The following is a 13,583-nucleotide window of genomic DNA, read 5'->3' as shown; positions in this document are numbered from 1 at the left end:
AAATCACGATCGCATATAAAGGAGAAAGTGAAAGACGCCGGACGCAGGAAAATGGAAACTATAAACAATTAGGAAGTTGATTGCTTTGGACAATGCTATAACTCAGCACACAGCTCCAAACTGTTCTGTTTCATGTTGCTGTTTTTAAGCCAAGAGAATCGCTGCACCTCTCACTCTCTGTCCTGGTCCCTCACCCCCACCCTCGCCATGTAGTGATATCTCTACCTGCTAAACTGGACTGACACGTGTGCGTGTGTGTGTGTGTGTGTGTGTGTGTGTGTGTGTGTGCGCCTTCTCGTGCATGAGTGACACCACTGTAATGAAGGCGTTGAACTTGGAGGGGAATATTGATCAAAAGGGCCCCGCAGCTGACAGCACCTTTGCCTTTAATGAAGTTTTCCTTTAATTTCATCTAAAGAGGGGGCTGGCTGACTGGCGCTAGGTATAGCAGGCGGGAGGAGGGAGGGGCTCTTTCTCAGGTTCCCACAGAGCCACCTCGTAAAAGTGACACGCTGTTGATGAATATGGGCGTCAGCGGGCTCACCGGGCCCTGGGTGGGCTCTCACATCTGCACTGGATGAGGGATCCTCACACAAACATACGCAACAGCAGCAGTGGCCACAACATTATGGTGTTGATAAAGGAAATAGACAACACATCTTCAGTGCTACCTAATACCTCAGCCTCGTGAGGAGTCTGTGAGTTTAGACTGCTGTGAGTCCAAGTCAGCCTCCAGTGGGAGGGATATTGACAAAATTTGAGCTGGTTTCAACTGAAATGTGGAGAAACTGTCAGTATACTATTTTCTTGATGAATCGTTTGGTCTTTAAATTGTAAGAAAAAGGTTAAAAAAAAATGTCGATCACAATTTCCAGAGATAGTTTGTGGGTTTGTTTGACCAACAGTCCAAAAAAAATGAAAGAAGAATTTGTGATTTTGTATTTTATGTAAATAAGACTGACATCACTTCACTATTTGATGAGACGGTTTCTAATATAAATTAGACTTTCACTGTTTTAATACTGTTTTATTTAGGCAAGATACTTGTATGGCTGCCTGTCTAGACTACATTTAATATTGTGAAGTTTGGCATCTTTACTTTTTTTATGTTTGGAGAAAGATATTTTTAGATGCCTAAAACTAAGTATTTTAAATGAGCATATTTCAAAAAATGTGAAAAGGTAGCATATTCTAAATTTAAAGTAAAGGATAAAAAAAAATGCTCACATTTCACTTGTTTAATTGGCTCACATTAAAATAAAACATGCATCTCAGAGCTTCATCAGAACATGAACACTACTTTTTCATACATTTTGGAGAATATGTTCATTAGATTTTAGGTTTTGCACTCTGAGCTCCATTGTTGGAGCGCAAGTATAATGAATATTGAAGATATTATTTAAAATATTTGTATCTGAACTCTGATATTCTAGGAAATATATATATATATTTTAGCCACGCTCGCAGTGTGGCTCTACAGATGTCACTTGGTCAGTTGGTCCACCACTTTGGTCCAAACTGAAATATCTCACCAACTATTGGAACTATTGGACAACTATGGATTGCCATACCATTTTGTATAATCATTAATGTTACCTACTGGAGGAATTATAATAACTTTCATGACCCTTTACCATTTCATTTAGTGACATGATCAGGTCAAAGTTTAGATTTGTCCATAATTTATTTTCTGAACTGATACCTGCAAAATGAATGACATTCCAGTCAGCCTCAGCTGTAATTTGCGTTCAGTGCAAACTAGCAAATTTTAGCATGCTAACAAGCTAAACTAAGTTATGAACATACCTGCTAAACATCAGCATGTTCGCATTGTGATTGAAAGCATGTTGACATGTTAGCCTTAGCATTAAGCTAAAAGCACTGCTGTGTGTGACGTCACAGAGCTGCTAGCGTGACTGTAGACTCTTAAGGTGCGGTCACACATGGCGCAAAATAAACAAGCGAATTATACCCTCCCAGTGACTTCCATTCAGTGCAAGGGCACAGCGGAGGGTAATTAGGGGTATACTGGGTATACCCGCCTCTTTTTCTGGCTATTCACAGTATACCCACCTATCAGCCAAGAAGTCAATGGAATATATAAGAGTATACCCATTTCCTCCTCTGTAACCAGCCCATCTACCTAGACATGCACACACTTCATCAACCACCACTACACCACTGTTTCACAGTCTTTATTAGCAAGCTAGCAAACATTAGCTAGCAAGCTAGCAACCTGCCACATTCAGCATGAATATTGCCTCAGCCTGATTTGGTGTGAACACAGCTGTAATCTTTTTCCAGTGTTGATACCATCTATATGTAATCACATATAACGTAGCTGATGTCAGTGCAGAGACCTTATGCAAAATCTTTCACACATGTGAGCCTCGATTTTTTGTTGGCCTTAATACTAATTACTCGAGATGTCATTCCAATGAGACATCTTTGTAGCACAGTTATTTGGCCCGTCCGTGGCGAGTGGCAATGCCTTTCCCTCAACATGCAGTTCTAATTTGTCTGCTTCATGTTTGGGTTCACTGAGGTTTTCTGGTTCTGTCCTCAGTTCCGTCTCATTAAGTTCCCTTCTCCCACATCATGCTCAATTTCATTTGGCCCAACCGCCTCCTCTACAGTCACCATGAAGTCATGCTTTCATAGATGCTAGCTCATAAGTTATTCTACTCGCGCTATTGTATGACGACAATGGCACAAACCGTCTTAGTGCCTCTGCTGAATCAGCCGACAGCAACGAGTTTACTTCTGTAATCTTTTTGCTGGGGAAACAAAGGAATGCAGAGTTGCCTGTCCAAATATTTCCCTGATTCTCACGGCAGCTCATGGTTTTGTAAGGGGTCTTTTTTTATAGCTGTCAGTGAGGAATGTCGGCTGTGGGTGCTGCAGTAAACCCTCTCACGGCAATGGCATCATAGCATGGATTACAGAAGTGTGTGTGTGTGTTTGTGTGCGTCTGTGTGTACAAGCGCAATTGTTCTGCGCTTGCAAATGAACAAAGGTCCGCTTGATTTTGTTTATGTTTCATAGGTATACTCGCATGTGTGAGTGTATGTGTGCATCTGTTTTGAGTGAAGCTTTTGTGTATCTGCTTGTTGCATATGCTCGGGAGGGTGAAAAGGAAAAAGCGCCGTTGCTTGATTTGTGCATGCTTTGACATGATGACCCAGGGTCAGCAGAGGAGCTGATGGAGAGGAGACCCTGTTCATCATGCCAGACCAGGCCTGGCTGCAACAAAGCTACCTGGGACGGAAGGTCTGCTCGGCCAGTCTAAACATCCCAGAGCCTCTGATTTCTTTTGTAGCGTGCAGGATGATCTACAGCGTTCTCCTTTTTTTTTGAGCACCTCAGCATCACTGGGAAATGGGAAGCAGGCTCGTGCAGAAGCGCTTTTCCTCTCAGCTTTTAGTACATCGTCTGCGCAGCATATTGTGCTATTTCACTCCACATGAACATGTCTTAGATTAGCGTCGCAAAAAGCCACCTAGCATCTGGAGGTCAGAGCCTGATCTGGGTGTCAATGGGACAGGGAGCATCGCTTGAATCATAGCGCCCTTTTGTCAATCCTCTGACAGGCACGGCTAGAAAATGTCTTTCATGTTTGGGTTAGGGAGGGAATCTGACGCAGCGGGCTGCTTCACATGCCATGTCTGTGCTGCTGGGAGCCATGCAAAGAGTTCAGATTTGGTTACAATTAAATTAGGCTGTGGAGCTGGCCTGCAACAGCGCCGCAGTCCCATGAACAGAAAACAGAAAATCCAGAATCTGTTTATTCCCACAGATGTGATGTTTTTCTGTGTGCACACCTGTCTGACTGAGCTCACATGTGCATATATCACCTTCACATCTTTGGTTGTCTGCCAGTAAATACGTTCCTGGAGGTGTATGTGTGATTTCCACAGTCCTGTGTGTGTGTTTGTGTTTGTGTGTGCCTGTTCTTGGCTGTCTCTGTCTCCTCTGGCAGTCTTCCCAGCAGGCCGTGGAGGTCAATGTGATAATGGAGCCACCGCTACTGGCTCTCCCTTGTGGCCCAGCAGGGTGGACACTCTCCTTCCAGCTCTGTTTCTCACCTCTCTGTCTGACTCTACATCCATCATTTTCTGCGTGCGCTGTGTCTGTATCGGACTCTTACCATCTATTCATCTGTTTTTCTTGGGCCATTCACACCTTAGCTTCCTTGTGCTTTGTGACCTTAGGGTTGTTTATTGGAAACCAGTCTGAGGTCATTTATAAGTGTTTGTGTGTGATGAAACAACGCTATTTGTGCCTCTGTTCTGTTTTCTCAATGCAGTTTCCAGGACATGGTGAACTACTTTGGGGTTAAGCCAAAGGGTGGGGAGAAAGAAGTGACCCCAAGTTTTGTGTTCATGCTATGGTATGAGTTTTGCAACGACTTCAAGAACTCTTGGATACGACAAAACAAGAACATCTCCAAGGAGAGGTGAGTTTGGTTCTGTTGGGGTTGCTCCATTTGTTGATTGACACATAAAGATTACCACTTAATCTGTGAATGTCATGGGCATTTACCAGGCAAAACGGGTCTAATGAAAGATGTTATTGAGTTGCATTTTGGGTAGTCTCGCTCACCAGACCTTTCTCAAGAAAAGAAAGGTCTGGCTGGGCCGACTCTCACTTTAAGATTGGAGAAAAAAAAAACGCCCCGGCTGCTTGTATTTCTTTCAGCCAGTCACAATCGTTCTTGGCGGTGCCACAGCAACGGTGCGCTTGCAAAAATATTGCCGGGGGAAAACAGGTTTTGGTGTAACACGCCCACAAAAATATCGCCTACAGGACGCGAACCATGGCAGAAAAATGGCTATATCCCCGCAAGATCAAACACCGCAAAAGTTAGTAAAGGACGTGTTGAAAACTGCAACCGGAGGTGGTAGGGCGGGACTTCAGCAGGTGGCTCGTTCCGCCCAATGAGAGGCTGATCTATGCAGCAAACTTCCTCCCACTCAGACTACATTTTGGGATATGTAGAATGAAGAGTCTGAATATCTCTGCGTAGATTTTTACCATTCTGTTTTAAATCTGACACTTCATGGTCATCCAGCTTAGGGGTTGTATTTCCTTGTATTTTGTCTTATACATAATGTTAAAATGTCAGATATTCATTTTAAATGTCGCCAAAGTTTAAAAAAAAAAGAGGTAAACCTATGTAAAACTGATCCCTCTGGGCAAAAAACATTCTGATATATCTGTTTCCAACTGTGCTTTCTAATTCCGAGACAAAAGATAGTGACTGATTTCTTTATTTGGTCCATGTATCCGCTCCAGGCACGTTATTGCAAGTGTTTACATTACATACTGCTACATGGAGCTACATGCTAACATCAAGGAAACTAGTGTTGTTAATTTCTCCCCAATTTCAGATGGTATTCCTGCTGGAACATGTCCAGCTTTGAAGATTTAGGTTTATGTTTTATAATAGAAAGTGTTGCCATACATACCTTATAGTCATTCTCTGGTGCAGAGAACCCAGGAGCGCAAATGCAGAAGACCTGAAAATGCTGGCCAATCAGAGCAGACTGGCCTTTTTTTGGAAAGAGAGGCTTTAAGAGACAGGCGCTAAAAACTTTGTGTTGTTGAACATGGTAAATGTGTTCAAATGGAAACCCAAGATACAAGTATGAACCTGAAAATTAGAAAATAGTAGCTAAAGTTAACCAACATTAGCTACTAAAATTAGCCAGACAGCGGTGCATCCATGCACAGAGTTGAAATGTAAAAGACAATTATTCTCAAGCACATTTATTCACCAAAAACAAGATGGCAGTTGTTTCAGTCATGGACCCAACTGTACACAAAATTTAGTCCTCTAGACTCTTGTACACTTTCATCGGCTCACAGTGCGACTTTAGTAACATTAAAAGGGTCTGTAGGACAAAGTCATTTCTAACAACGATTGTGTCTACACGAGGCAAATTGGTCAAGTTGTGGGAAAGATCACTTTTATTCATTTTGTATGGATCTCATCAAACATGTGTTTCAGTTTTCTGAAGATACCTGCTGCCAACAGGTTCATTCAACTCTTTTATGTATTCACTTTTCTCTCTATCCAGTTCACACAGTACATGGATTTATCACTTCCTGCCCTCCATCTGAATTTTGCATGTCATAATAGTCACATGATTGCAAACAATCTTATAATGGTCATAAAAACATGACTGATATTCTCTTTAAAGTGAGATGTTTAGTCTCCAGTGGAAAGATTTCTGTAAAATATCTTGTTTCTCAGTCAGTGGATATCCGACTCTGCAGAACACCAAACCGACACTTAGCCATTTCATTCTTGGGTGATACTTCTTCTCCGCCACCTTCCGATAGGTGCTTAATGACCTTTAGACATCATGTCAAATTAACACTAATTGTGATGTGCAGATATGCTGAATTAAAGCAGAGGGGGAGGCCCCAAAAGAGGAGGCAAACAGGAGTAGCTGAGGCCTCGGCCCTCTGTCTGAAGGACTGGGGCCTGAATTTATGATGTTTCCTCTGACCTGAGGCGTCACGTCGGGGGGAGGCATTCCACCGAGGGATGGCAGACCCTCCTGGCGGCCGCCTGGCTTTACTAGCAGGCGTTATGGGAGAACTGATAAACACTGTAGTGATGCTGGACATGCAGCCTAAAGGGCAGGAGCGCTGCACGTGCAGAGATGATAACGGGACTGAAGATGTCCCACCAGACTGCGTGGTCATTGTGGGTTCATGGCTCTTCACACTCAGAAGTTGTCATATCATGAAACTTTAGTGTCCTCCGACCATCGCTATCTGTGAGATCGTAAATGTAATCGTGTCCCACGCTACTCACAGGTGATTGTGCTTATGTACAATTAACTTTATTTTAAATACTGTTTGCGCACTCATAAAAGCCAAGTGTTTTTAAAGGCTGCCTCATTATCTCATCAACCCACTGTCATTCTCTACTGCTTCTCACTTACAGGGCTTTCACTGACCGCGAACTCCTGAGAGGATCTGTGTGTGTGTGTGTGTGTGTAAGACTCTACATGGCTCCATGACACAGGATGCCCCAGGGAGATACTTAAATGTCTTGCCCTTACAAACAGCTTCACTGGAACACAGCGATGAGAGGCTTCTGACTTTATATTGTTTTCACGAGTTTCATGATTTAGCTCCAAAGCTTTCAGTGTGTGCGTCTTGTTTTAAAGGGTCTGCAGATGTCAAGTCCTCGTGTATGTTTTTCCCCCTGCATAGGTTGAAGGAAGCCCAAGAAAACATCAAGAAGATCACGGCGGAGAAAAGAGTGGAAACCAAGAAGATCAATGCCAACAGTCTGGTAAGAGCTGATCTGCATACAGCTGCTCTTTCCTGTCTCTGCGCTGAAATCGATACACTGAATCTTCTTGCGCTTCTCGCCAACAGAAAGAGAGGCTGCGGCAGAAGGAAGCCGGCGTGTCTTCCAGCTGAGTGAAACGACGAGTGACACAGCAGAGGAGGAAACGAGGAGTGGGTGGAGGAGATCAGGAAGCGCGCAGGCCTCATCTCTCCTGCGTTTAACCACCTGCCTCAACAACAGCAGACTGGCCTCTGCGCCCTGTACGGACACAATAAAACCTTGCTGGACTCTTACTACTCCCACTGCCGTATCTCTGCCCCTACTAACACCCTCCCCTCCACCACCCTCATGTTGAGCATTTTCTGTCTGCTGTACAGATTGAAGCCGGGCCTGCAGCGAGGATGCATGGCTGACGCAGCCCAAGTGATGAGAGCCTCAAAGGCCAAAGGTTGATCTCATTCATCCAGTAGGGCGCGACCTCTGAGTGCCCAGCTTGTGAAAGGTCTCAAGGGGTCAGTGGAACTGAAAACAGCTGACACATCCAAGAGGTTCCTTCTAGTTCTACGAGAGCTGAGTTTCTTTCTCCACTGTAGCAGAATGATGAAGCTACATATTCAAAGTTTTATGGCATGGTAGTTTCTGTTATATGGACAGATACGGCTGCCTGAAGAGGGAAATCCCCATTGACAAAACGGATCTCTGTCCCTGGAAGTGGTAAAAAAGGCAGTTGTGAGCGTTCTTTGCTGTAGCGAATAGCATTTCATTCACCACGGCTCATTAGAAGTCTTGTAAATATGTCTTTGTCGTAGCATCGGCAGGGACCGTGCAGCATTGTGGAGCATGATAAATGATCCACGCTGGGCTTCAGATGAAGACGTGTTGCGTATAAAACTCGTGGAGGTTTCACTGTATTGTGTAGCACTGCACCAGACTGACCTCTCCTGGGTGACGGCCAGAGAGGAGCAGAACCTGGCAGCGAGCCCCGGCTCCCCCCTCACACGCACATAAACATGTACTTAAAAACATCAGAGTTTTGGCCGTGCACCCACTCACCTGAGATATTAAAACACACATTATGCAAAATTCTAACTCCCTCATTGAGTGCTGTGCGTCATATTACGTCCAGCACGCCTTTAAGCACTTTACTGCTTGCGGTAGCTGTATGTCGTAGCTCGCTATAAAGCCACAGTCCCCTGTTCTGCTAACTGCGTGCATTTTTTTAAAAATGTCTTGCACTTTTTTTGCACCTCTTTTCCTATGCAAGGGGACGTTCCTCCTTGTTAGGTGATTTATGAATTGTATTGCTTCATGATTAGATTTTTTATTTGTAAGAAAGCCTATTAAAGTGTATGTTTTATTTTCTCTAATATAAGATGTAACCACGCTCCTGTGTCACTCAAGAAAAGTCTATTTATGTAAGGAAAGATTTATTTTCTGCCAAAAAAGCATCAGCTTTGTTCCCTTTACAGGATGTATTTGTATGAGTTGTAATAGACTGAGAAGCTTCCTCAGAGGTCAGTCAGATGAAAGATATATTTTCACATGGATGATACTTGTAATGCCGTGCCCACTGATTTATGTATGCGATGATTTGTGGAATTTAAAGAATTTGAATGAAGCCTTTTCTGTTCAGTTTTGGAGAAATGAGGGTTGTGTTTTGAGTATGGAGAACATTTAAGCATATCACCTGAAGCCATGTGAGTTGTTATACCTCAGACAGACTTCCATTATCAGACGATCCGTAAAACTGCACCTTGGATTACTTTTTTGGTTACCCTCCAAAGTCTTTCACATGTGCCATTTATTTTGTAAAAAAAAAAAAAAAGATATTTAATAAACTGCTATGTTTTACTTCAGAGGGTTTGAAAAGCAAAAAAAAAAAAAAGAGCTGATACTGACCAAGGAACTGCTGTAGCCTCAACTGTATGTATGTCGGTTCATGTAACCTTCAGTAGCTCTCGTATAGGTGCTCTGTAATTTTATGGAATTGTTTTAAATTTCAAGAATAAACTACTGGATGCCGAAACAAACTGGACCAGCGTCTCTAAATTTTCTTCTGTCAACACCTCCATTAGGCAGGCTTTTTAGAAGCGCCGAGCAGATGTGATATTTATGTAAGAAACTTGAGTCATCAAAGAGGATCTGATGACTCAGAATTCAGCTGCAGCAGCCTCATTTTTAGACGTTTAAACTTGTTCCTTAAAGACTCCTATTTTAGGAATCTTCCAGTTGGGAATGTGTCATGTTAGTTGAACTTTGTTAGGAGATTTTGGCACATTTTATGAGATGGACATTTGAGTGTTTTAGACTGTTTGTTGTATCACTAAAATACCAGCAGTCATTCTGTGCCTTAGTATGGAGATTTAGGACCTGGTTTCACATATTTACAGTCAATTAAAAAACTACTAGATTCATTTTTGATTTCTCTCAACTTTGACTTTAGTTTTACACCTATGGGGATTCCCATTTTATCACATTTTTTATTCAAACACCAAATTAATCCTACAGTTTGTGGCTTAGACCAGATATTTATTATAAGGGCAGTAGTGGAAAATAAAGTATATTTACTCAAGTACTGTACTTAAATACAGTTTTGAGGTAGAGTATTTCCATTTCCTGCAACTTTATACTTCTTCTCCACTTCATCTCAAAGGCAAATATTGTGCTTTTACTCCACTATATGTATTTTAAAAGTTTAGTTACTTAATAATCAACAAATTTATTATAATGTGATATTTCATATTTAAATAAAACTTAATTGATCTGTTAGGGAAATAACTTACATAAAATAGTTTAAAAATAAGCTGGTGAACACATTAATGCATTAATAATTAATTTAATAATGTTTATTTATCCTGACAAGGCCCATTACTTACTTGAAATATATTTTGATGCCAGTACTTTTTTGCTTGAGTAAAAATTTGAATGCAGAATATTTCATCTGTGGCAGAGCTACATTACTTTATTCTTCCACCACTGTATTAGGGTGATAATAAATATGGATGGCTGAAGAATGATGCCTTTTCTTAATATGAAAAAAAATCTCCACTGTGTGAGACATATTTATGAAATGGAAAATTGGAGAAATCCCACATCAATTGCACTTGAACGCCACATCCTCCCTGTTCAATCCTCCAATAGATTTGCGAGCCATGTAACAAACACACTGAAGTTAAATAACCTAATTTGAAGGGATAATTGGAGCAGCTAACTCCATCTTTAATCATTAAACTGACTGCTTTTACGATGACATTTATTCCAGGCTCTGAGCGCAATGTCTCCACAAGCTGCGGCTGCACGCAGGAGGAGCGCAGCACATGATCAGAGCAGAATTTAACATTCATTGAACACACCTTCCTAATTTACATCAGATGTAAAGCAGCAGATGATGTACACAATATTCCAACATCCGTTTATTTTATGTTTCCATGGATAATTTAATCAAAGGGATAAACAAAACCGGTTACATCAAAGATGGCTTTACATTTGACAACTATTTAACCTCGATACTGTAGAAACCATCGCTGTACACTGTCCGCTCAAACTAACACAGAAGCCTCTACAAAGTCTTTACAACTGAGTTGGCACCAAACTTTGAAAAGAAAATAGCTGATAAACTTCGAAATTCACAAAAAGATTCTTGAAATATAGAAATAAAATCACATTTTTTTTCCATTTACAAATATCGCAGCTCATCCGTCAAATTCCACACAGTGGAAACATCCAGTTAAACAAACTAAAAATATGCACACAAAAAAAATTAAAAAAAATGGACGGGAATGTTTTCCTGTCACACAAAACGTTTTGATTTATTAAATAAACCGGGGTTATGCAGTCCTCTCGGGGTGAGGAAGCCGTGCGTAAAACGTGCCCATTCCAAGTTCCTGTGCGGTGATGCTTTGCTTCAAACTTGGCAAACTGGTGAGGAGTAAAATGTTGGTTGCAGTTCATAAGTCGCATGTCCATATTTGTTCACACGTTGTGCAAGAAGAGGATCATTGTAGCCTTCGTGGCTGCTTCTTCCTAGGTGGAGACAGGCACGTGTTATTGGCTGTGACCGCCTGTCTTTATTTAAAATCCTGTCCGCAAAGAGTGAGAATGTTAAAAAGACGCACAACTTTTCTTTAGTCCAGGTCTATGGATATACAGCGGCACTGTTTGACGCGCTGGATGCGTTTCTTCTTGGTGGGTGGCTGCTGGTCCGGACAGTTTAAAGTAAAAGTCATGGTGGTAAAACGCTTTGGCTTGCAAAACGAACAGGACTGGAAGGCACCCTCCTCCCTGCGGATGTGCCGCGGGATGTAGAAGGAGTTGCACTGTCCGTAACAGAAGCGGTTGATGATGGTGCGGCTGACGCAGCCCTCTTCGTGGATGGTCTGCTTGAGAGGCTGCGTCTTGCACCAGTCCCGTTTCAAATACTGGCGCTCCGTCACATGTAAAGCTTCCTGGCTGGACTCCAGCACCTCGTCGGCCGGTGAGGATGAGCCCTGCCTCTGGCGGGACCCGGAGCCCGCCTGCGGAGGCTGCGGTTGCTGCTCCGATTCGTTTGGGTTGTTTTTGTCAGGATGAGGAATGGCGCCTTGTGAACCTCGGTTTCTTTTGGAATCCACGGGAGAGGAGAGCAGCCCCATGATGAAAACCATACTGCAGAAGATACGCGTTGAGTTGGCCATCCTTGGGGAGAAGGAGAAAATAATTCATCACATATACCGTTTCAACTCTGGACGGGTTACGCACAGCTGTCAAGGCTTTTACGCTGCGTAAAAACGCACAGATAGGGCTTGGTTTGAAGAACAAAAACGCATGCAAATCCAGACTATTGTACAAAACCAACATAATTGTATATTTGAATTATGCCAGTTTAAATATCTGACTGAAAAATATAATGTCTCTTATGTTCCCATACTTTGTAAGGCTGTAAATTATCTGTTACGCACTTGAATGCAATCAGATTCAGCCAAAGTGAACGCATATAAACTTTCCTCTAAGTTTAATAAACCATCTGCGTATCCACACATGCGCACCAGTGGATAACAAGTATGCAGTTTTGTAATTTCTATAACCCATAAACCAAATAAAGTTCAGAATCTAAGTGTCGGCAGACGATACGCATGGGTATTATATCCCCAAACAGTCCAAATTTACTCACCTGTTCGAGCCTCCACTGCCACAAGTGCGATGATCTGATCCCGTCACTCCTCTACGGCACCTTCCGACGTGATAGGCACCTACTGCTGTCGACTGTACACTGGCGGGGCTGTGGATGGGTGGGAGACTAACCGCCCCATAGACAGGGGCCAGGGGGTTTAATACAAATTGCTCCAGCGCCGGACTGTCTCCCTTTTAAATGTCTGCCAGCTGAGATGTGCACAACAGTTCCCTCTACATTATTGGCTAAGCACGATGTAGAGAAAATCAAAACTATCCGCCCCCTCAACACTTCCCTGAACCCACTTCAAGAAAACAGACAACCGAGGAACAGCGAGGGCAGGCAGGGAGGAGGAGGAGGAGGAGGAAGAAGAAGAAGAAGAGGAGGGGGGCGAGACAAGCCGAGAGCGGACAGGCCTGAAGTTTAAGCGCACATGGAAAAAGTAAAACTCATCTTTTTCCTTTTTTTAATCAAAAGGAGCATGATGATAATACTGTGCAATATATCACAGATTTAAAACTGAAATGAGGCGTTCAGAGTCTTCACGTAAATTATGAACATGCAATCCAAGGATTCTTAGAAACAAGATTGGGAAGATCAGGAACGCAGTATGGTATGGTGTATATACTGTTTTCCTTGCTCCATTATATAGCCATAGCCCTTTAGTTCATTACTGTACATGTCCCCAGTGCATGTTTATTTACGTATGCCCAAATTAGGCTACAATACAAATGAGTTATCAGTAAATTAAGGTGAACGTCTTTTATCAGCACTATGGTAAAAGTAATTACAGGAAGTTATACATGTTGGAAATTTATTTAAAAAATGCTTGCACTAATAAACCATACGTTTGGAGTTATAACTGTTAATGAGTTATTGATTAGTTGATTTTGGTCAGGATAGCCTGCAGGTTTTTCCAAAAGGTTAACCCTATCAGAGTATCTACTTGATTAACTAAATTAAGTGTCCTGGTGAATCAGGATGAACACCAGCTAAAGGGATTTTTCACAACCTGGCAACTCAAAAGTGATGTCTTAAATGCTTTTAAATGCTGTGTGAATGTAGTTATTCAAATATATAAAGTCACATTCTCAGGCCTTTTAATACTCTGGAAAGTTAAAC

The 13,583-nt window shown here is 42.3% G+C and overlaps 2 protein-coding genes across 5 annotated transcripts in view; one reads left to right on the top strand and one right to left on the bottom strand.

Annotated features, from left to right (window-relative positions):
* Positions 1-9,342, top strand: part of LOC117267165 (formin) — a 66,417-nt gene extending 57,075 nt beyond the window's left edge. For all 4 annotated transcript variants that reach the window (XM_078175017.1, XM_078175016.1, XM_033642882.2 and 1 more), the window contains 3 exons: positions 4,307-4,456; positions 7,231-7,312; positions 7,399-9,342. In XM_078175017.1, the coding sequence (XP_078031143.1) occupies positions 4,307-4,456; positions 7,231-7,312; positions 7,399-7,443 (277 nt within the window). In that variant the 3' untranslated portion in view covers positions 7,444-9,342. The remainder of the gene's footprint in view (positions 1-4,306; positions 4,457-7,230; positions 7,313-7,398) is intronic.
* A 1,365-nt stretch (positions 9,343-10,707) lies between these two features.
* Positions 10,708-12,780, bottom strand: grem1b (gremlin 1b). Its single transcript, XM_033642319.2, has 2 exons — positions 12,462-12,780; positions 10,708-11,986 (listed from the first exon to the last, which is right to left on the bottom strand). Exon 2 carries the CDS (start codon positions 11,983-11,985, stop codon positions 11,437-11,439), a length of 549 nt encoding a protein of 182 aa, XP_033498210.1. The 5' UTR covers position 11,986; positions 12,462-12,780; the 3' UTR covers positions 10,708-11,436.
* Between the last annotated feature and the right edge of the window lie 803 nt (positions 12,781-13,583).

Source organism: Epinephelus lanceolatus, chromosome 15 (genome assembly GCF_041903045.1).
Source record: "Epinephelus lanceolatus isolate andai-2023 chromosome 15, ASM4190304v1, whole genome shotgun sequence".
In the NCBI taxonomy this organism is placed as follows: Eukaryota; Metazoa; Chordata; class Actinopteri; order Perciformes; family Serranidae; genus Epinephelus; species Epinephelus lanceolatus.
Note: the sequence above shows the minus strand (reverse complement) of the source record. Positions and strands in the feature narration are given on the sequence as shown.